Genomic DNA, 22,097 nt, shown 5'->3' with positions numbered 1-22,097 from the left:
TACATACTGTGGCAACAGAAGACAACAGACTGTGTCTCCTCTTTGTGGTGACCTTAGTGCAGGAAACAGCTCTTCTCTAATCTCTCTTCCAAGGCTGGTACCAGCAGATTAGAAGAAGATTCTGTGCAAACCACTGGTTGTTTGTTTTCAAGTTAGTTGAAATTGGCTCATGATCTTTGGCACACATCTTGAATTCCTACAGTCAGTAGAAAACAAAAGATGGAAGCCTGGTATGCAGAAAGGCTGGGAATCCCAGTAACAGAGGCTGAAACAGGCATGAAATATTACATTGCAATAAATGTTGTTAGTCTTAAAGATGCTCATTTTGTTTTACTATAGTGAAGATTAAACAGCAACTCATTTCAATAGCAAGAAAGCCTTTCTGAAACATCATATATGCTTTAATACACTGAAGTAAAAACTCACTTTTTGGCTTTTATTTTAAAAAAATAGTGAAATTATGAACATTCCACAATACACCTGTTAAAGATATTTTTTTTAAAAAAATTCTTAACCCAGACAATGATCAGTGCAACTTCAAGTTCTAAAGAGATTATTATCTCTATATAAAATTAATATTGAGGAAACTCGGGATTGATTTTGTTAGCCCAAGCCATAAGTCCTCCTTTGATGTCCTTAACCGAAATTAAGCCTAGTCCTTGATAAGACAATCCCTGCAATATTTTCACTGCCTTTTGAGAGTCGTTTCCTAATTTGCAGACAACGTAAACTGGGAAAGCCTTATTTTCACTTGATGGCTGCCTTGCTTCGCATATCCTTTGGACCAGAGATTTCAGACAGCCTTCATCTTTCTCTTGCAACTTGCTCAAAGGTGCAAAGACAGCCTGCGGCAAGCGACAAATGTCCACTTCTACCAGAGGACGAACATCTACCAATACATGATGGACCTTGTCATCCAGTATCTGTTTGTACTCTTCTACGGAAACCCGTTCATCGCTACTCAAGAGGCACAACATCCGACACTTGTCTGTCGCTGAAGACCCACAGAATTGTTCATAATCCTGCAAGGCAGTTACCGAAGGGTTGTCGCCACACACAGCGCAATCCGGGTTCCTGGGCCTCAGCTTGATGTGCCGAAACCTGCCTTCCAAGGCGTCAAAAATCAGCATGGCCTGATGGAAAGAGGTCCCCATGCCAGTGGCGATCTTGAGCACCTCCAAGGCCTGGAGGGACCCCAGGATGCCTGGCACGACCCCCAAGACCCCTCCATCAGCGCAGTTGGTGACCGTCTCTGGAGGAGGGGGCTTGGGGAAGAGGCAGCGATAGCAAGGCCCCCCACGGTAGCCATACACGGCCAGCTGCCCCTCCAGCCTCAGGGCGCTGGCCGACACCAAGGGCTTCCCCGCCAGCACGCAGGCATCGTTGACCAGATAGCGGGTGGGCACGTTGTCGGAGCAGTCGGCCACGACGTCGTAGGCCCGCACCAGCTGTAGGGCCGTGTCCCGGCCGAGGGCCAGCTCGTAGGGCACGCACTGCACGGCCGAGTTGATCTCCCTCAGGGCGGCGGCGGCGGAGCGGGCCTTGGAGGTGCCCAGGCGGCTCTCGCGGTGCAGAACCTGCCGGTGGAGGTTGCTCAGCTCCACCACGTCGTGGTCCACCAGGCCCAAGCGGCCCACGCCGGCGGCGGCCAAGTACTGCGCCAGCGGGCAGCCCAAGCCCCCGCAGCCCACCACCAGCACCGAGCAGGCGGAGAGCCGCAGCTGCCCGCGCACGCCCGTCTCCGGGAGCACCAGCTGCCGCGAGTAGCGCTGGATCTCCAGCCGGCTCAGCTCCGTGCGGAGAGGGAGAGGCGGAGGGATGGGATTCTCCTCAGGCGCGGGCAGGCCGTCAGCCTCGGGGAGACGCGCCGCCGGTCCCGCGCCCGCCATTGCCTCAGCGGCCGCTTCTTTTTCCTCAAGTCTGAGGGGGGGAAATGAAATTAAATCTTAATTATGTACCCGAAAGGAGAGAAGTTTCACACGGCCGGGGCCGCGCCTCTTCCGTTTCCGTCGCTGAGCCGAAGGCCCGCCGGGGCTGGTCGGCACGCAAGCGCCGTCTCCTCTGCGGCTGGGGCCGAGCCTCGCCGCCATCATGGCCGCCTCCCGGGACAAGTACTCGGTGCTGCTGCCCACCTACAACGAGCGGGAGAATCTGCCGCTTATTGTGTGGCTGCTGATGCGGAGCTTCGAGCAGAGGTGACTGGCGCTGGGAGGGAAGGGCGGGAAGGAGGCCGTTTGTGGAAGGAGGGCTCCATTTCCTTTCGTTAAGAGCTGGGCTAAGCTGTAAACGTGTACGTTCGGACGACTTTTGCACTTCGGATTAGTTATTCCGTCTTAAACTAGTACTCACCCCACTCGCCTCGTTTTCCCAGACAGTGCACAGGATTAGTTTCAGGTAGGTAGCCGTGTTGATCTGAAGTAGAACAGGGGTTGAGTCCAGGCGGGGGCACCTTACAGACCAACAAGATTTTCAGAGTGTAAGCTTTCGAGAGTCAGAGCTCCCTTCCTCAGACAGCAAGATAATATCTGTTTGTAGTTGTGCAAGTTTTTTATGTGGCTGGATGTGGTACCTTCCATGAGGAGAGTTTCAGGTGGGTTGGATATATTGGTCTGTAGTAGAAGAGCAGGATTTGGGTCCAGTAGCAACTTAAAGACCAACTGGATTTCCAAAGCTCCCTTCTTCAGATACAGGGAGGAATGAAGATCCCTGAGCCTTTATAGTGACATTACTAGATTTCCATTCCATGCAGCTGAATGTGGTGCCTTCCATGAGGATAGTTTCAGGGGGTAGCCGTGTTGGTCTGCAGTAGAACAGCAGGACTGGAGTCCAGTGGCACTTTAAAGACCTACAAGATTTTCACGGTGTAAGCTTTTGAAAATAAAGCTCCTTTCTTCTTCTCTTATATCTGAAAAAGGGAGTTTAACTCTCAAAAACATACACCCTAAAAATCTTGATGGTCTCTAAAATGCCACTGGCAAAACTAACAGCTGCCAATACATGCACAATCCACGTGCATTCTGTGTTATGGCTCACACTTTATGAAATGGCCTTCCTGATGAGGTTAGAAGGGCCCCCACTCTCTTGACTATCCACAAACTATGCCAAACTGAATAATTCAGGAGGACTTTGTACACAGATAGGAGAGCTATACTATAAGGAAATGGTTCCAAGAGATGTATTTGATAAACGGACAGGGATTCTATCCTATACTACTGCATACTGTCTGTTTGTTTATAGTGGTATGTTTTTACTGGGTAGCTTCTGGATATGTCATGTTTAATTGCTTATACTTGTTTCAGTATTGTTTTCAGTTCTGTATTGGATTTTGACTTGTTTCCAATTTTTGTAAATTTGCATTTGCATACTCTAGTGCATTATTTATTGAATGACCCAGCTGTTAATTATATTGACTTCCATTGTGTAATCTGCCTTGAGTCCTAGTGAGAAAAGTCAGCTATAAATAACATAAATAAATATGCCTTCATGGACTGCTTCAGATATGATAAAAATAAGCAGGAGTCTTGCACCTTAAAGGCACCTTATTAAGAGGTTTTTCTTCTAGCACAGAATTTTAGGGACAAGAGCCCACTTTGTCAGACTGTCAATTTAAAACTCCAGAGGAAAAACGAGTTAGTTTGTTGCAGAAAAAAGTCTTGTGACACTTTAAAACTTTATTATTATGTAAAATTTTATAGCCTTTTTTGAGTCTAAACTGTATAGATCAGGAATAGATGGGTAAACTTATACTGGATTGAGTCAATTTATTATTATTATTATTATTATTATTATTATTATTATTATTATTATTATTATTATTCTATAACCTTTGGTTTCTCAGGTCCCATTCACAAGATTCTCCGAGGCCATCAAAATTGCAGGGAGTTGGGCTATTCTCTATTGCCATCCACCTGATTGTATGTGATTGCTTCAGTGCAACCTTTTGGCAATCAGGCACTTGACCACAGTCACTCAAAAAGATGCGCTTGCTGCTAATGCAAAAAAGAAAATAACTGGTAGAATAAGAAGAACATTTGTGAGCTTGGTAACATTTGTGGATTTAGTTGCTAGGCTTGTCAAAGAACAGTTCACATGATCATGGGGGAGGCTTCAATGGGGATTCTTTTTTAAAAAGTTCCCAGTTTAATTCTTCAGTCTCCTCTGTTGTTGCTTAAGCTTTTGCATATTAAATCAGGCTTGGGTAGCCCACCATATGGTATCTTCTGTCAAGAAGAAAGATGTGCAGAGTAGATTATTTTTATTTCATTCAAATCACTAAAATGACTACAAACACAATCTTTAGCATGTTTACTCTAAAGTAAATCCAGCTGCATTCCATGGAATTTATCTCCAAGTAAGTGTTTATAGACTCACAGCCTAGCTGTGAATATGTGGGTGGGGAGGGGGGCAGTTTTGTAGCTAAGATCAAATCATAGTATTTGTTCTTACTGGTTCAATATCTGATATACTTTCTAAAGAGCTGCATATTAAATTCAGTTTTGTTACAGAGAGATTGCCTCAGGAACTCATTTTGTTCTACACACTAGTGATTTCATAAGCAGTTCACAAAAAAGTTAATACGAGTTCTATGTAACTCGAATGAAGGTATAATAAACCCAATGGGTCATACCTTGCATTTTGGCCAGTGAAAGAATATCACAAGAAAGTGATCTTCCTGCCTTTGTTAAAAAACACTCACTTTTCATCTGTGCAGAATGACAAAACAGGCACTGAACTATTTCCACTGGTTTCAGTGGCTTTTTCCTTCAGGCAATATACCATGTGATAAATATATGATAAATAAGTCGAGATGATATCTTTGAGGTCCTTCAGGCACAGACTAACCCCCCATTGTAATTTTTGTGGCAATATCTAGTAATTTTATTTATATTATTTATAGTCCTCCTTTCTCTCTGAAATTCAGAGCAGATTATGTAGTGATACAGCGAGCAGGATGAGGCAACCAGTAAACAGTGCAATAGGGTTTGGGTTGCAGAAATCTTGAAAAAAAACAGAAATCTGAAATAGATCTGAGAGAAACCTGAAAACAGCATATACATTTAAACATGATACATGAAACATTACAGAAATTACATTGTAGGAACTTACATTAACAGACAGAACCCAGTAGTATAGTCCGCAGTCCCTATACCCTTATCAGTGCAACTTTATGTATATACAGTATGTTCTAGTCCTGAAAACATTAATGCCACAATGTGATGCATGTAACCACCATAATGTATATTTTCGAGCACCTCCCAGTCAAGATGTGTTAAAGCTTGCTAACTGGTGTAATGTTAACATTTGCACACTTACACCACACACCTCTTTCTTAGCTTTTTTTTCTCCTCGACCCGATGAGGTGACAAATGTGAATCTTTAAATTGTAGGGAAAGTGGGACAAATTGTTTAAGGTGAATTTAACATTTCTAGAGCGCATTATAAACTTGTTATATATTTTTCATTTATTCTAAAATACATAGCACTGGGGGCCCACATACTTAAAGGTTCATCTTTGCCTATGTGAACCTTTCATAGCCCCTTCTTACGGTTCCCTTCTACAGATATGTGAGAACTACTGTTTCATGGTTCTCAGGCGATTACAGCAGCTGCTCCCGTTTTATGGAACAGTCTTTCTGTAAATGTCAGGAAGGCATCTACTCTCATGTCCTTCAGGAGATTATATAAAAATAAATAAGAGTCAAAGGGCCATGAAATGGAACACAATGTTGTTTTTTTAAAAAAAAATCTGTAACTTCATACATGCTGTAAATGTCTTCCTGCTGGGGACTTGTTATCTGGCAAAATAGTGTCTACTACACAAAAGCCTATGGCACAAGGAAAAGCTTCGTTAGCTTCTCAAGTGCCACAAGACTTTTGTTGCTTTTGCTGCAGCAGTAAAGTTGCCAACAGGCCTGGAGTATAATGTTCTGCCCCTTCGATAGAGATTTATTGTGTAGAAATGAACACCTGATATATTTATTGGCATGAAGGTAGATAACATCTCCTTAAGCATCCATTTAAAAAGCAGAACATTTTTTTCTCCAGTCAGTTGGCAGCTCTGTGCTGCAGACTAACATGGTTATTCTTCTGGAATTCTTGCTGCAGAGAGAGATTTCATTTATGCAGTGCTTGCATTTTTTTCCCCCAGCGGTATGTACTTGACCACTGTTAGAAGCAGGATGCAGGACTGCATGGACTGTTGTCCTGATCCTGCTGGTCGATGTTGTGCGTACAAGACCCAGGCACTCAAGCCATTACCTATGTTTCACACACAAATGTGTTATCTTTTGATTCAGATCCAAGAGTAATGGTCTTTGAATTTGTTTTCCAAACAACTAAATGCCGAATTCAGTAGGATTTAAATGACTATGTACATGGACTCAGAACAGCAGTCTTGCCAATATCTGTTAGGGCTGCTGTCTTCAGAAAATAAAGCTATTAACCTGTCTAGCACTGACTGATGATTAGTTGTGCACTAGTTCTTGCAATAGATCTGCTCAAATCAGAGTCTAGTGAGATGCAGTATTCTCATATCTTGGGATTGGAAGTGAAAGTGGTTGACAATCATCACGTCTCCGACAATTTGGAATCTATGCTATGAAGCAATTCAGTTCATATTTGAGGAGAGAGTGAAATGTGATAGCGTTAATGACAGCACTTACCTTTGATGGGGAATGAGCCTTTCCCCTCCCTACATGCCTTTCACAACTTAAAATAATACCGTTTTTGAAACTGGCTTTACAAGCTCATTCTCTTTTTCAGTGGCAACGACTTTGAAATTATAGTCATAGATGATGGAAGTCCAGATGGGACACAGGAAATTGCTGAACAACTGATAAAGATTTATGGATCAGACAAAATTGTAAGTTGTGTGTTTTTTGTCCTAGCTGCTGAGCTGATAGAACAAAAACCATTCCAAATTATTAGGAACAGTACTGGGATTCTTGGTTTTGTTAAATGGACATGGTTAACTAACCTTTGCTCTCCAGTTTCAAAATAAGAGAGCTGATACCTGCTACGTTCTCCAGTCTGCAGGATATGAGCAAATCTGTTAATGATAGGACATTTTGGAGGTCTTTCATTCGTAGGGTCCCCATAGGTCGGAAGTGACTTGACGACACATAACACATACACCTATCTCAGAGGGTAAATTTTTAGATTTAATGAATTAGTATCTTTTGCTGCGGCTCTGTGTCTCACTAAGTTCTGCTTGATATTATGGTTGTGTTCACCTTGGTGTCAAAGGATGCTTTAATAACTGGTTGCCAGAGGGAAGTCTAGCAGGCTTCCATGCAGCATGTAATTTAACATCTGGAGTACTGAAACAAGGGGTTCAGGTCAGGAGTTAGCAGCTCTTCTTCATTAGTATATTCATCAGTGTTTGTGCATGTGTGTGTGCATATAGGCAAGTTAGAAGGTTATCTAAAAAACATATCATGTGAATCAGATAATTAAAATAACGAGTACATTAAAAAACTAATTCTGACTCCTAAAGATTGTACACTATAGGTACAAAAGCTGTTTGGAAAAAAAGTTCTGCTAAATAATTGTGTCTTGCCATAGCACTGTAATACCAATAACATGGGGAAGCGCTTTCTGACACATTCAGGGAGCATAATTCCAGAGCCACTGGAGAAGAATCTGGCAGAGTGACTACATATTCCTACATGTTATTAAACTGCTCTTGATGTGCAAAATGATTAAGAGAAGCAGTCAGGGGGGAGGGATTCCCAGGCCACAAAGGCTTTAGTTAGATTGTTGTACACTTACTTATTGTCAAAAAGTTACAACATCCATTTATATTTATAAGAGGTGTGTTGACTTTGTAGCTATTAAAAATAGTGTTAACTTCTGTGGACAAAAACAAGCAAGCAGTACACTGAAGAAGGGTAATCCAGTTAAAGTTAGCAGCAGATATTCCTGACAGATGCTTTGGCAGTCAAAGCTTCTGTGCTTTCCCTAGATGCATGAGAGTGAGATCTTTAACATGTCACATTTTCCCCTTCACAGTACTCCAGTGGTGAGAGAAGCAGTATACTGATCCTTTTACTTGCCTGCTGGTAGGCATGGATATCCTATTGTATGGAGACTGTCTGTGTACATTCTGAATGAGAAACACACTTACTGAATAGGATTTTCAGCAGAGGCCAAATGTATCTTTTCTATTTAGTCTAGAGCCCTTTTTTACCGATAACCCTTTTAAAGTTAACTTCTGTATCATTCATATTTTGAAGATGGATGATGTACAAATATTTAACAGTCCTGTTTAAGAGCAGAGCAAACTGTGATATTGTTGACATTTTATTTAAGTAAAGGAACTGTACATAGTCATGAGTCCTGGAACAGTTAACATATTATTCATTTTGCTTACTGCTATTTTACAGCTTTTAAGACCCAGAGCAAAAAAACTGGGATTGGGTAAGTGTTCATTAAGTTGATGCTATAGCAGTTTTAATTATAAGTTTTACTGTTTTGATAGTTGCATATGTTTTGTGTTGCATATGTTTTGTGTTAATTTTAGGAACTTCGGGAAGCTTTTTAAAATTAAAGTGCAGAAGTAGATGTGTTATTTTTCAACATTGTATTTCAATACAGTTAAATTAAAAACCTTATACAATTTAAACAGGTAATTAGGCTGCAGGCTTAACTCCGATTCATTGAAATCTGTTGGATTTAGGGCTGATTAACAAATCATTGGCCTTGTAGCGGTTGCTCGAAATTACCTCGTGTATTAGGGTGGGTAAAATGTTATTACAGGGCTGGTAAAATTATTTGTATTCATTTGCAAGACTGGATCAGGTAAACATGCAGTAAAATGTTCCCAGTTCTTCTTTGTCATAACTTTAGCATAATCTATAGAAGTTGTCTTCCTGTTTTGGTATTTTCAGTGGTTCTCAAAACAAACTCAGAACATTTGTCTCTTCCTGAATCTGCTTCTGTTGTTTCCACAAGTGGGTAAACATGTTAGATTTGTGTTGTTCATCACATACTGTTTTGTGTCCCATGTGCAATGAACCATGGCCTGCTACTGAAACGGGAATACTGTGTGTTAATTTTGCAGAAATGTAAACAAAGAAAAAGGGCAGATGGTTTTTAAAACAGTTTCCTGTGTGAAGTATATCCTGCATATTGAGAAGGTCAATTAACAGATTAACCACAGACACATATTTTTTCAATGAATAGTAGAGTATATACTTTAAATTATATAGGATTCCCCCCCCCCCTCCAAATATTTTAAATCTCAGGCATCCATTAAGAACTGAAAGTCATTTAGTGAAGATCTGGCTAGATCTCTGGAGGATTATGCAATGTGAAATAAATAAAAACGGATCTTAGAGCATCTAAAGGAATGCAAGAAGACTATTTATTTTCTCTGCTTGTATCTGTCCCTATAATGCAGGTGTTTTTTCTAGTTTCTATTTGTAAAGGTTTCACTGAAGTCACTCAGCACGCAATGAGGATGGAAATAATTTTGAAAGATGCCACACTTTGTAAGGAGAAGAGAAGAACAGAGGAAGAGAATTCCTCTCTTCACAGTTATTATGGGCAATAAATGTTGCACCATACTGACAGTGCAATCCTAACCACAGTTACACCCTTCTGAGCCCACTGACTTCTGTGGACATAACTCTTCTTAGGATTGGACTGTGAACTTGGTAACCAAATTTAAAATATAGAGAGATGATTGCACCTAAGCCTCAGAAGCATTTCAATCCATTTGACCGAAATGACTTTTGTACTGTTTATATCAGGAACTGCTTATGTTCATGGAATGAAGCATGCTACAGGAAACTTCATTATTATTATGGATGCTGACCTTTCACACCATGTAAGTTTGCGTTGTTATATGTCTGTATGTGTTTCTCAGAGTTTGATTTAATTAGCTTGCATTGATGTGGAGTATTTTTGTGTTTCAGCCAAAATTCATTCCAGAATTTATCAGGTGGGTAGTGTTTCTAATATCTGAAGTCTTTCAAAATGACTGCCTCTGTGTATTGTATACAGTTGAAGTCTGTGCGGCAGAAATTACCAAACAATTGTATGGTATAGGAGCCATGTTGCAAACATCTTGAATTCAGAAGCTGCCTTCGCAAGTTGTGTGCGTTTTAAATACGAAGGTCAGAATGGACCACTTGGATGGGTGAGGCTATGGCTTAGTGGTAGATCATCATCTTTGCATGACAGAAGGTACCAGGATCAATCTCTGGCATATCCAGTAAGTGATGTGAATGATCTCTGTCAGGAATCCTAAACAGCTGCTGCTAGTAGACTGTACTGACCTTGATAGACCAGTGGTCTAATTGAATGTATGGCAACTTCAGTCTACATAATTAAACATTGCATAATTTGTATATATAATGCCAAAAACATAATCTAACATAAAGAAGGCATTTTACAACAAGCTTTGCTCATCAAGTTACATTAGGACTCTTTCTTTTAGACTGTCCAAAACTTGTTCATTGTTGAAAACAAATAACTCTCTCTCCAGCTGTGGTTCAGATCACAAGCAGAACGTTTCTGTGTATAGTGGCTCGTACTGCACATATTTCAAGGAAAGTTCTAAGTTTAAATGGCAGGCGCTTTCTGCATTACTATTTCTCTTCGTGTAGTGAGTTCCAAGCATTTTTGCAAATCTGACAAGTCTCATCTAATCCACTGAGTCTTCTTCCCAACTAGGAACCCAAGATCCCTCAATGGCGATCCAGTGTATTGTAGGAGCTAAATGTTGGAACTGGGGCATGAAGACCTGAATTCAAATCTCTGAACAGCAATGTGATAAGACTCAAAAAGAGAAAGTATAAGGACTGTAAACCAGACTGTAATTCTGCTCAGGGGCAGTCTTAGTGATTCTGGATCCCCAGGAAAAACCCAAGGATAGGAAATGGGGCAGCTGCTCCAGGTACCCTGTGGCTAAGACCTCACCTATAGAGATGTGCGATTCAGGAATAAGATTTGGGGGAAATACCCAAATCTGGCCCAATTCATAAAGATTTGGTATTTCCGAATCGGAGCTAGCATGCTGGCCCTGATTCAGAAATACTGAAGCAAAGCTTTCCGAAGCTATTCCGGTCGCTTCAGAAAGCTTTGGGGGCAGCCAGCAGCACTTTGCTGGCTGTTTGCATTTGCAAACGACCAGCAAAGTTCTGCTGCTTTCAAGCTTCCTGCACTTTTTTACCAGAGGGGAGGGGTAGAGGGAGTTAGTGACTCACTCCACCTGCCCCCTCTTTCCCCATAGGGAATAATGGAGAGTGGAGGAGAATAGGAGCACTTTCTTTGGGAGGCCATAAAACGGCCCCCCCAAAGTCCAATCTCTCCCTGAAACTTGGGGAGGGGGGTGGGAGGACAGGTAGGAGCAGGTCCCCTAAAATTCTGGTGCATTCTGCTTGCAAAATACCACCCCAAACTACCTACAAAGACCCCTTGTTTTTCCCCATAGGGAATAATGGAGCGTAGAGGCGGATGGGGGTACCTTCTTTGGGGAGCCATAACGGCTCCCCGAAGTCCAATCGTTCTGAAACTTTGGAGGTCGTTAGAGGAGACTTAAGAGAAGGTCTCCACCAAGTTTGGTATGATTCAGAAAGAAAATGCCCCCCCCCCCGAAAGCTGTGAGCATGGCCTCCGTTGAAAATAATGGCTGAATCTTTCCTAATCATAACCGAAGTAGCCCAAACAGCAATTTCCGAAGCAGCTTGCCACTTTGGAAATTGCTTTATTCTGAATCTTTTTTCTGCTTTGGAAATACCGAAGTGGGAAACCCGAATATTACTGCCGCTGCACATCCCTACTCTCCCATATGCACTTGCTTTTAAACTCATCTTTTACAAGAGACCACAGTGTCACAGATTTTGAATGTTAAAAAAATCTGATTCTGCCCTCATGACTTTGACTGCAGCTCACTATAAAGGCTTAGAAACACAAAGCAATTGCAATGACTAAACACATTGTTTGCAAGTTGCACTATTCCTTATTCTAAGCCTTAACCATGCAGTCTATCACAACTGCTAAGAGATTGAGAGATCACTAACAGCACACATTTCCCTCCCCACTCCTTTGTATTTGCCTCAACCATGTTCAGTACTAACCAGGGTTCCCTTGTTTAGTTGGAATTTGGAACTAAGTTCTGAAGTGGGCTTGTAAAACCTGTTTAAGGAGGAGCCCTGTTTAACCTGAAGCATGGTTCATGCCAGTGCAGCCTGGTTATGTCAAAGAAGGAAAGGAGATGGAGTGTGCTCCTGAACCATGATAAAAATACCAGCAGCTTAACATCTGCAATGGTGTTATATTTGCACCAGTTGCTGTTAATACCACCTTTTCTCCAGGGGGCTTAATGTTGCATATATGGAGTTATCCAATTTTCTAGCCACATCGCATTCTTGTGATGTAGCTTTAGTCTGAAACATGGTAAGTTTTTATCTTATATACTGCATTAGACAATGATGTGCTTCTTATAATATTCTGTACCCATAAGTCAGTGAGTGTACTCTGCACAACAAAGTCTAAGTCAAGACTGAGTCATGTCGTTGGCTTTGTTTTTAGGGCATTATTGACATATTTTTATTGCTGGAACTAATGTACGCTCAGCTGAATGGCAGCCATACCTAATTATCATAACATTATTGACCTAGACTTTTGTCAATCACTCCTCGCCCCCTTTTCCTGGTGTTATTTTTACAGAAGACAGAAAGAAGGTAACTTTGACATTGTGTCTGGAACTCGGTATAAAGGAAATGGAGGTGTTCATGGGTGGGATGTAAAACGGAAGTTAATCAGGTTAGTAGTTTTATCCACATGTGTACAAGTTTGAAAATTCTTTTGATTCCTCTCCATTTATTTCAGAGAAGAGTCTTGAAGAATAAATTGTTGTAATGATTGCCAAGAGCTTAGCCACATTCAGTGAGTGAGTGGGTGAGTGGGTGAGCGAGCAAGCGAGTGAAAACCAAAACCTGATTACAACGTAGCCTTATTCTTCTGTCTTGATGCTCCTGATCCCATATATGCCTTTTGAAGCCACTTCCTTCTTTAATCTGGAGATAGATCTTTTTCTACTAACCATTACCTTCATTTCCAGAGTTGGGCCAGGCAATTGTTTTTTCTCTGGGCAATGAGTTTCCTAAAACTTCAGACCTTTTAAAAAAATGCTTGTTAGGAGATCTCAGGATAGGCAGTGCTGGAGGCTGCAAATTCTGGGCTAGGAAATAAATTCCTCTTGATAGTTTTCCTCATCCTGTATTCTGGCAATATTAGAGTAGCTGGTTTACTCTTATACCAAGTGAATAGGAGTTTGTCAGGTATATTTGTGCAAGAATACAAAAATATTTCACTTCTGGATACCAGTTGCATATTGCAAAAGGAAAGTACTGAAAATATGAATTATTGCAAATCGCACAGAGGAAAGACATTCCAGAATGCAGCAGGTCAGGCCCATGGAAGTCAGTGTGACTATGCATGAGCAGGTTTGCATTGTTGGATTTGGAAACATCAATGAAATGTGTCTGAATGAACAACTTCTTGTATTCATCCCCTGTCATCTTGAAGATAAAAGTGCTTAAGGCGTTCTGCTTCTGTGCAAGGAGAGATTTATGGTTGCAATGGTTATGTAAATCAGTGATGGAGTCTGTCTTGTCTGGGAGCAGAGATTCTTCTGGATGATGTTTCTTGGCTCCTTTCACAATAATGACGCAACCTTAGTTGTGAGTAGTCCTGTTGACTTCATTGCAGCCTGCTTAGCTGTATCTGAACTGCATGAGAAGTCTCCTAGGTGGTCTGCAAACTGCCTTCTGCATGCAGCTTTCAACTGCAATACACAGTTGATAGATAGAAGTCAAATATTTTGGCACCGCTTGAGGCTAAAACTCTTGAACAGGGCTTGTACCCCTTTTTGTTTTGCTTTTTTGAATCAGAGAAGTCACTTCTGAGGGCCAAAGTATGTGCAGTGCTGAGATTTCCATGTTTGAAGGTTCAAAGAATTTCTTTTCCTTTTTAAAAGGATAATAGGTGTGTGAAATCAAAAAGAGTCCAGTAGCACCTTTAAGACTAACCAACTTTATTGTAGCATAAGCTTTCGAGAATCACAGTTCTCTTCGTCAGATGCATCTGATGAAGAGAACTGTGATTCTTGAAAGCTTATGCTACAATAAAGTTGGTTAGTCTTAAAGGTGCTACTGGACTCTTTTTGATTTTGCTACTACAGACTAACACGGCTAAGTCCTCTGCATCTAGCTGTTTGAGGCTCTGATGTAGATGAGGGAAAGGAAGGATTAACCCTTATGTCCTGCATGGAATAGCACCATAGAGTTGCTGTTTTCCCTACTAATAGCTCGATGGGACTCTCTTAGGCAGAGAAAACAGTGTAGGGAGGAGGTTAAACTCTCCCTCTGCATTGTAGTCCATATTTGAATAGGGCTCCCAGGTGCTTGATTATATAAAAGGAGGCTCGGAAGCAACAGACATGGAGTTTGCACAGTCAAGAGCAAGCCATAAGAGCCATAATACCTGTAAATGTTGCACTGAATGGAAAATTCTACGAACTGTGACTTGTTTCTTCATTGCACTGTCGCAGGAAAAGCCACATCCTAAAATTCTTAGTATAATAACAGGCAAAACTGAAAATGCCAGGTGCTAGACTCCAAATGTAGACTAATAAGGAATATCTGATAACAATTTACGGAATGGCTGATAAAGAGATGTCATCTGATAAAGATTTGGCATTCAGCACAAATGAAGCAAGACAAGCAGTTTCTTGAACAATTTCCAAATCGAGTGAAGTATTAGGATAGTGCACTTGACTTCAAAGATGTTAAAAGCAATTACGGTTCAGGATGCTGGGAATGTTTCATTTCTCTTTGTACTTTCTCAGACTGGCCGTTCATTTCTGCATTAAGCTTCCTTGGTACTTTTTCATCCCATTTCTATTGACTGTAAATGTGTGAGCAGGAAATTTATCGTCATCACATTTCAGTAGCACATAGCCATTCTAGGTGCTGTATAAATAACAGAAAGCAAAGAAAAATCTTCCAGTTTCTTTTTTGAACTTCGGTTTTTAAATGCTTAACAAAACTGTGTTTCTTCCTCGGCAGCCGTGGTGCCAACTTCTTAACTCAGATTCTCCTGAGGCCAGGTGCGTCAGACTTGACAGGAAGTTTCAGGTATGCTGGCTTTAAAATAATATTTAAATGTCTAACAGTGCAATTGAAGAGTTGGATCAGTTGATACTAGAACTCAGGGGCATCCAGTCAAGTTGTTGAGAAACATATTCAAGACAGACAAAAGAAAATACTTCTTTACTTAACATGTAATTAAACTATGGAATTCACTGGCAGTGATGGCCATGAGCATAGATGGCTTTAAAAGGGGAGTTAGACAGATTCATGGAGGACAGGTCCATCAATGGCTACTGGCCATGGTGAGTAAAGGGAACCTCCATAGTCAGCAAACTTCTGAATACGGGTGCTCAGACACAACATCAGGGGATGTCCTCGGCTTTTATGCCCTGTTTTCTGGTCCTCCAGGGTAATTGGCTGGCTGGTGTATGAAACACTATGCTGGACTACTTGGAACATTAATCTAATCCAGCAGGTTCCACTTACATTCTTATGGATCCAAATTCAAATTTCTGCTAACAAACTAGGAAGTGCAATTTCTGCCAGTTCTCCCTTCCTGCAACAGTCCTCCAATATTGGGCCCTTGGGCCATTCCCAAGGGTCCCCGTTCCACAAAAGCAGCATTTTGGGTAGATCAGTGAGCTGCAAGCAGGGGGAGAGACAGAAAAGTTCTGTTTTGCTTACAGAAGTGCCCTCCATTACTAGAAAATTTAATCTGGATCCAACCTCTTAATCAGAAAGTACACCCTTATAAGCCCATTGGCTTCTATGGATTTATCACTGTGCTTGCGATGGTACTTTAAGATGAGCAATTATACATTGACTTAATGGAGTAATCTAAATTATTCTTCCCTCTCCTCCAGGGTGTTCTTTTATCAGGTAAAACAGCTCTGGGCAGCCCATTCCAGGGAAGGGGTTTGTCCACTTACCCTGTCCCCAACTGCTTTTCTCTCCAAGCTAAAAAAAATACAGTGTCCTGTCTGTTGGCGGGGATGAGGGGGAGCAGAAGGCTTGGGGAGGAGGGAATAGCTGAGCAAGTTCTTTAGGTCAGTCTGAAGCCATTTGTAGGAAACGAATCATGGAACTACACTTCAACATGTTTCTCATTGACACAACTTAAATCTGTCTTTCCTGTAAACCTCTGGAGTCTGGAAGATGTGGCATTTATAGATTGTCTGTTATCTATAGTAACAGTTCTCAGTGTTTTGCATGTTTGTGCAACTGAAATTTTACAAAAAGGCTTTTACTTCATGTTTACTTACAGGTTATACAAAAAAGAGGTTTTACAGAAGCTAATTGAGAAGTGTGTTTCAAAAGGATATGTTTTCCAGATGGAAATGATTGTTCGGGCTAGACAACTGGGCTACTCAATTGGAGAGGTACAGTTACAGATCTTAAAAATAAGCAAGGCATTACTTTTCACCTTTATGATGCCAATTAGCTCCTAGAGTCCTAATGGGCTGCCCAGTGAAAATGTTCAGGAAGCAGGGGTCATTTCGTAGAAAAAGAGCTGGAGGAACTCATTAGCATATGCCACGCCTCTTGCCATCACCGGAAGCGTGTCATTAGTATAACTGATTTGCATATACCACACCCCCTGACATCACCTATTCTGGCTGTTTTGGACCCACTCCTGGCCAATCAGGGCCGAAATTGGGCCCAAAATGGCAAAAAGGGGCTGAAAATGGCTGAAAAGGGGCCCAAAATGGTCAGGATCGGGCCGCTCATGAGTGGGAGAGTGATCCACCACCTGTCAGAGGCCCGATCCAAGCCGTTTCAGCCCCAATCCAGACCGAAACAAGCCCAAAATGGCCGAGAGTCAGGTGGGTGGGGACACCTGACATGTGACCTCTTTGGGGAACTGCTGGAACTGCGTTCCTGTGCGTTCCCCCTCAAAATGAGCCCTGTCAGGACACACAATTCTAACTGAAGGTTACTTTTAATGAAAGTAAAATAGAGATCTTGGTTGCTGATAATCAACAAAGCAGCCTGAGAACGACTAGATCTAGTATCTCATCAGGAATTGCATAAATCATGTCCTTGAAGTAATAAAAAGCCTGATCGTTAATGACCTACAAATGTAGTAGCCACTTGCCAAAATGTGAAAATAATTTTGTTCTCAGTGATGTGTGCTGAGTTAAAACATTTTCCCATGGCAGGGCTGTATTCACAAAAATGGTGGTACTGAATTTGGTCTGTTGTCTGATAACAGTCATTATGGCTGCTGAGTCAGAGAAGTTATACAGAAAAGGACAGGGTATGGTCCATCATTCCTTGTTTTGGCCCATCTTCCAGTGGCAACTAAGGGCCAAGCTGCATGTTGGGTTTTTCAAAAGTAGGGTCCAGGTTCCCTGCAGCCACACAACAGCTGTGGGGAATGGCTTTTTAAAAATAAAGGAGGGCTCAAATGGGCTCGGAACACTGCGGGGGGGGGACGGGGACGAAGGGCTCCTGCCTTCCTTCAAGCCCTTTTCCCGCAATGAAACAGTATGAGGGGAGGGAGGGTTAGTTCAGTGCAGGAGCCCTTCTTACCCCCAGTGCAGTGTTCCGAGCCTGTTTGGGTTCTTTATTTTTTAAAAGACATTCCCCACAGCTGCTGTGTGGCTGCAGAAAACCCAAACCCAACTCTTTAAAAACCCAGACATGTAGTTTGGCTGTTGAACTTTGTCTCAGTTTCATTGCTGTTCAAGGTTCACTGCTGTTCAGTAGGGATAAAAGTGTACTCACAAATACGGCACATGCCAGTGTATCTTGACATATCTTAACTAGTGATGCTAGATTTCGGGTGGATTTCTTGTACTGGAATAAACATGTCCCTAATTCTTAAAACTATATGGTTTGTTTTAAGAAACTTAAACAGCAGTAGGATAAGATGCTTCTGCATGGAAAAGAATTATTTCACATCACAAAGACTTCCTTGAAGTGTGTGTGTCTGTGTGTGCACACATGTGCTCATGCTTAGCTTCCAAGATCTGACGAGATCAGGCTATACCATGCCACCTTCCCTTCCCATGATAATTTTTTACTATCCTTTTTATCATAAGAATTTTAAACTTTTTAATAATCCCAGCACTACTAACACAGGTATTGTTTGATAGTATTTAAAAACAGCTCCCCGCAGGAGTTCTGAATGTCTTGGCTATGTTTTTATCTGACCGTGCTCTTGTCTGTGAGGTAGCAGATGATATATCAGGAAATCTGCCTTGGGCTCTGCGCTGACAGAATAAACAATTGCCTTGAGATGGAACAACTTTTTATTTTTGGCAGAGAAGCACAGGTGTGGGAAGTGTCTTTTCTATTTCTTTTTGCCAGCTGATTTGGTGTTGTGTGCGCCAGTTGAAAATACCTAGGTAAATTATCTGTGGATCCACGGGCTGAATTTGGGCCCTTGGGAATTATTTCATATATGCTGAAACATTTAAATTATTTCATACACACTTAAAGTTCCTGTATCACTGTTCTGAAAATAACTATCAGTCCAAATCATTGCAGAGCTGTTCCTTCCATCTTTAACTAAGTGAACTGGGAAAATGTGTGGTTATAACTAAAATTGCATATTTAAAATATTGCTAATGTTAATGTAAGCTGATTCACAATATTGTATTTTATAGCAGCCTTGTATTTGTAATGTTATGTTCTAAAATAAAATTAAAAAATAAAAAATATTTAAAATATTGGGATATTACAGATGGGTGATACGTTAAAAGAAAGTCAAACACTATTAGTAATATTTTATTTAGCATCTTGGATATAAATAACCCTTTACCATTGTTTACCTTATTGGTGCTTGCAACAACCTTGCGAGGTAAACCAATATCATTCCATTTTGCTGATAAGAGCAGAAGGTTGAGTTAGGTCACTTCTCCACTTTTATTTTTACCAAGTCCTTTTTGATCATCTAGCACTACTTTTTATTTTTTTTGCACCAGATACCAGCCAGGTTAGTGTAATGAGCTAGGAATGAAGAGAACCTAACTTTAAAACTCAGCTCAGACGTGAAGTTTACTATGTGACCCTTGGACTAACTTACCATGCAAGGTTGTTGTGAGGATAAAATGAAGAGAGGAGAACTATGTATGTCACTCTGAGCTCATTAGATGAAGGACAGGATAAAAATGTAATAAATACTTTGATACGGTATGATATATCTATCACTGCTATAAGCATTCCAGTACACTTAAATAATTGATTTTCTGGCACGGTAACATGACATCCGAACACATCCTTTGATTGTGTGCATGTTACCTGACTGCATTCCTGAGGGTAAACCAGGAAGCACCTTCAATTATCACCCTGGATTTAGATGACCAGAAGATACGCAGTAGTTGTTCAAAAATGTTATATCGGGGGCCTGTTACCACAGGTGGAACTTTGAAAGGAGAATCTTGAATATTGTCTGTTCTGAACTGCTAATCTAATATGTCATATTTTCAAGTTTCATTTTTCATAAGAACTCAAAACCTTGTTTTACAATAAATGATAGGTGAGATTTTTTTGAATGCCGTGATGAGTTCCAGAGGATTTTGCTACAGTATTTGTGGATTAAAATTAACTCTAACAGAACCTCTGGTTTTGATTACTAAAGACAATATAGTTGCATATTCTTCATTGAAACATGAGCGTGTTGCTAGATTAACATTAAACTTTGAGCTCAGTGCAATCCAGATGATTTTTTTTTCTTTCTATTACTTCATTAAGCCATTTCCTTGAATATTAAAACTGGAATAACTGTATGCTGTGCTTTTTTCCAATAGGTTCCTATATCATTTGTGGATCGAGTCTATGGAGAATCTAAATTAGGAGGCAATGAGATAGTCTCCTTCCTAAAAGGGCTGTTGACTTTATTTGCAACGACATGAGAAATTGTTTCTGCATTCATCATACTTTGGACTGAAACATTATTTTTACATTATCTGGGAGAACCTTGCTTAAGTTCTGTTATGGTTAGGAAATTCATTTTAATTTGAAGTAAAACAAGGACCACACACATAATCCAGTAAACATTATTTATTAACATTGGAAAAAATACCGCCATGTATGTTTTGTGTTTAAATAAATAGGCTCGCTCCAGTTATATGGTGTATTAAATATTTTGGGGGAATATGTCCCTTTGCTTCTGCATGGGGAGGGTTATTTGCATAAATAAGATTGTCATCATGTATAGAAATATGCAGAGAGTTGTATCCTGCCATTCTTTTGAGCTCACGGCAGTGCGCTCCTCCAGAAAAAGGTACTGCTGTTAACTAAGTGGGATGGCAGGATACAACATGTGTTCAAAATTTGGTTTGTTCTGACAATATCTTTTGTATATTTTTTATTTTTTCTGTCTGTGGCCATCATCCTGAGCATAAAACCTGGCATCATTGTATCTTATAATAATAATAATGATAAAACATCTAGGTTTACGGCTCTGTAGTGGTGGAGTGTTTGGCTTGCATCCAGCAGTGCAAAAGCAGAAATGTACATGGACTTAGTGCAGTTCTTCTTGTGCAAGTTCTTTTGCAACACCTAGCGCTTTCTCTCCCTATACATGATAATGCTTCAAAATTGGTTGCACAAGATGTTGTGCAAGTGAAAATGCAATTGGGGATACATTGTTTGGCTGTGGATAAGCCGCTACTGTGGTCTTTTTTTTCTCAAATTACCTCCTGTGCAAGAGTAAAAGAGGAAATTTTGTGCTACATTCAACCCTTTGTATGCCCCACTGTAACATTTTTTTTTTTGGTGTATCAAACTTTCAGTCCCCTTCTTTAACACCACTTTTGAAAGATAATTTCTGTTTCAGGAATTGCACTGGAAATGTAATGACTGACTGATGGTAATATTCATATAGAAGTCTCTAAGGCAAGACACTGGAAGCATTTTGTTAAGAACACATGTACAAAGCCCATTTGTATAGGCATATTTGTACGTAATATTTTTGTAACTAAATACAGCAGTTCATACTTCACTGTGCCGAGTACATTTATACGTTCCTGAGTCTCTCTACCCCTATATTTAGACTTTACACAGATACTAGAATCCCACTGCAAATTGGTAAGAAAAAATACACTTTCTGATATCTGGCTGTAATTTATCTGTGGAATATGCATCTGCTTTCTGTTTAGGTTTGCTTCTTTGAATCCATAGTGAACATTAAAGGAGCATGAAACATAAGCAACAAAATGCAGTTTTAGTAGAATTTCAAATTATTCCCCTGTGAGCTCTGCTTGAGGCAGGGCGGGGGGGGGGGGATATAGCAGGCACATGAGTACGCTCAGATTTTAATGACTGCATAATTTGGGGTCTAGGGAAGAAAACAAGCAACACATCCAAGTATGTGATGTTCACATTTAATAATGACAGCATGTGAAAAATTGAGTTTTTAAAGTGAGGGCTCTTAACTAAGCTTTTTAAATAATAAGTTCTGGGCCGGTTCTCTTTTGTGGACTCATGGTACTGCCCAATGCAGTAATTTCTGTGTATGGGAAGAAAAGTGTTTTTGGTGGCACAATTACATAACTACAGATAAATCGTGATATTTTTGTTTCTTTGTGGATCTGAGGACTAAGATAGAGCATTCAGAGATTTAATTCAAGTGGATCGAAATGCCATCAGCGCTACACCAACTACCTGTGTAAGTTTAAGAAGAGGCACAATGTTCGTCCTTTTCCTTCCTCAACGTTGTACTCACCCCACTGCTGCCACAGGCGGTTCTATTTACATCTCAAGTTTTCACCCTGCCTTTCCTCCCAGAAACTCACAGTAACATACATGGGTTTTCTCAGTTCCCGAACACCAAGTCAGTTCAGAGCTAACTTAAGTTAGCAGAAATAGACTTTGCCCCACTCCATGCTTACTAGAGGCAATGGAAAGGTTGCCTGGTTGCCTTCCTGTTTTTAATTGTGGCTAGTACTTACTGTTGTGGGTTGGTAATAGTTCTTGCATCTGATGAAGTGAGCTCTGACTCACTGAAAGTTTATGCTGACAACATTCTGTAGTCTTGAAGGGTCCCCT

At 40.8% G+C, this 22,097-nt stretch overlaps 2 protein-coding genes across 2 annotated transcripts; one reads left to right on the top strand and one right to left on the bottom strand.

Moving 5' to 3' along the window:
- Positions 1 to 422: 422 nt before the first annotated feature.
- On the bottom strand, positions 423 to 2,022 carry MOCS3 (molybdenum cofactor synthesis 3). The gene has a single exon (XM_054979536.1). The coding sequence runs from the start codon at positions 1,887 to 1,889 to the stop codon at positions 573 to 575; it is 1,317 nt and encodes a 438-aa protein (XP_054835511.1). The 5' UTR covers positions 1,890 to 2,022; the 3' UTR covers positions 423 to 572.
- Positions 2,023 to 2,024: 2 nt separating this feature from the next.
- DPM1 (dolichyl-phosphate mannosyltransferase subunit 1, catalytic) lies at positions 2,025 to 21,051 on the top strand. The gene is made up of 9 exons (XM_054979538.1): positions 2,025 to 2,195; positions 6,763 to 6,862; positions 8,385 to 8,418; positions 9,753 to 9,829; positions 9,918 to 9,943; positions 12,676 to 12,771; positions 15,078 to 15,146; positions 16,366 to 16,480; positions 19,856 to 21,051. The coding sequence occupies exons 1-9, from the start codon at positions 2,092 to 2,094 to the stop codon at positions 19,958 to 19,960; spliced, it is 726 nt and encodes a 241-aa protein (XP_054835513.1). The 5' UTR covers positions 2,025 to 2,091; the 3' UTR covers positions 19,961 to 21,051.
- Positions 21,052 to 22,097: the final 1,046 nt, after the last annotated feature.

This window comes from Eublepharis macularius, chromosome 5, assembly GCF_028583425.1.
Source record: "Eublepharis macularius isolate TG4126 chromosome 5, MPM_Emac_v1.0, whole genome shotgun sequence".
In the NCBI taxonomy this organism is placed as follows: domain Eukaryota; kingdom Metazoa; phylum Chordata; class Lepidosauria; order Squamata; family Eublepharidae; genus Eublepharis; species Eublepharis macularius.
This window is presented reverse-complemented; position numbering and strand designations above follow the sequence as displayed.

Bases quoted from the DNA above. Each gene is read 5' to 3' on its own strand.
- MOCS3 (XM_054979536.1), bottom strand. From the start codon at position 1,889: ATGGCGGGCGCGGGACCGGCGGCGCGTCTCCCCGAGGCTGACGGCCTG.
- DPM1 (XM_054979538.1), top strand. From the start codon at position 2,092: ATGGCCGCCTCCCGGGACAAGTACTCGGTGCTGCTGCCCACCTACAAC. The intron at 15,147-16,365 runs GTATGCTGGCTT...GTTTACTTACAG, and splicing joins GACTTGACAGGAAGTTTCAG to GTTATACAAAAAAGAGGTTT. The intron at 16,481-19,855 runs GTACAGTTACAG...TTTTTCCAATAG, and splicing joins TGGGCTACTCAATTGGAGAG to GTTCCTATATCATTTGTGGA.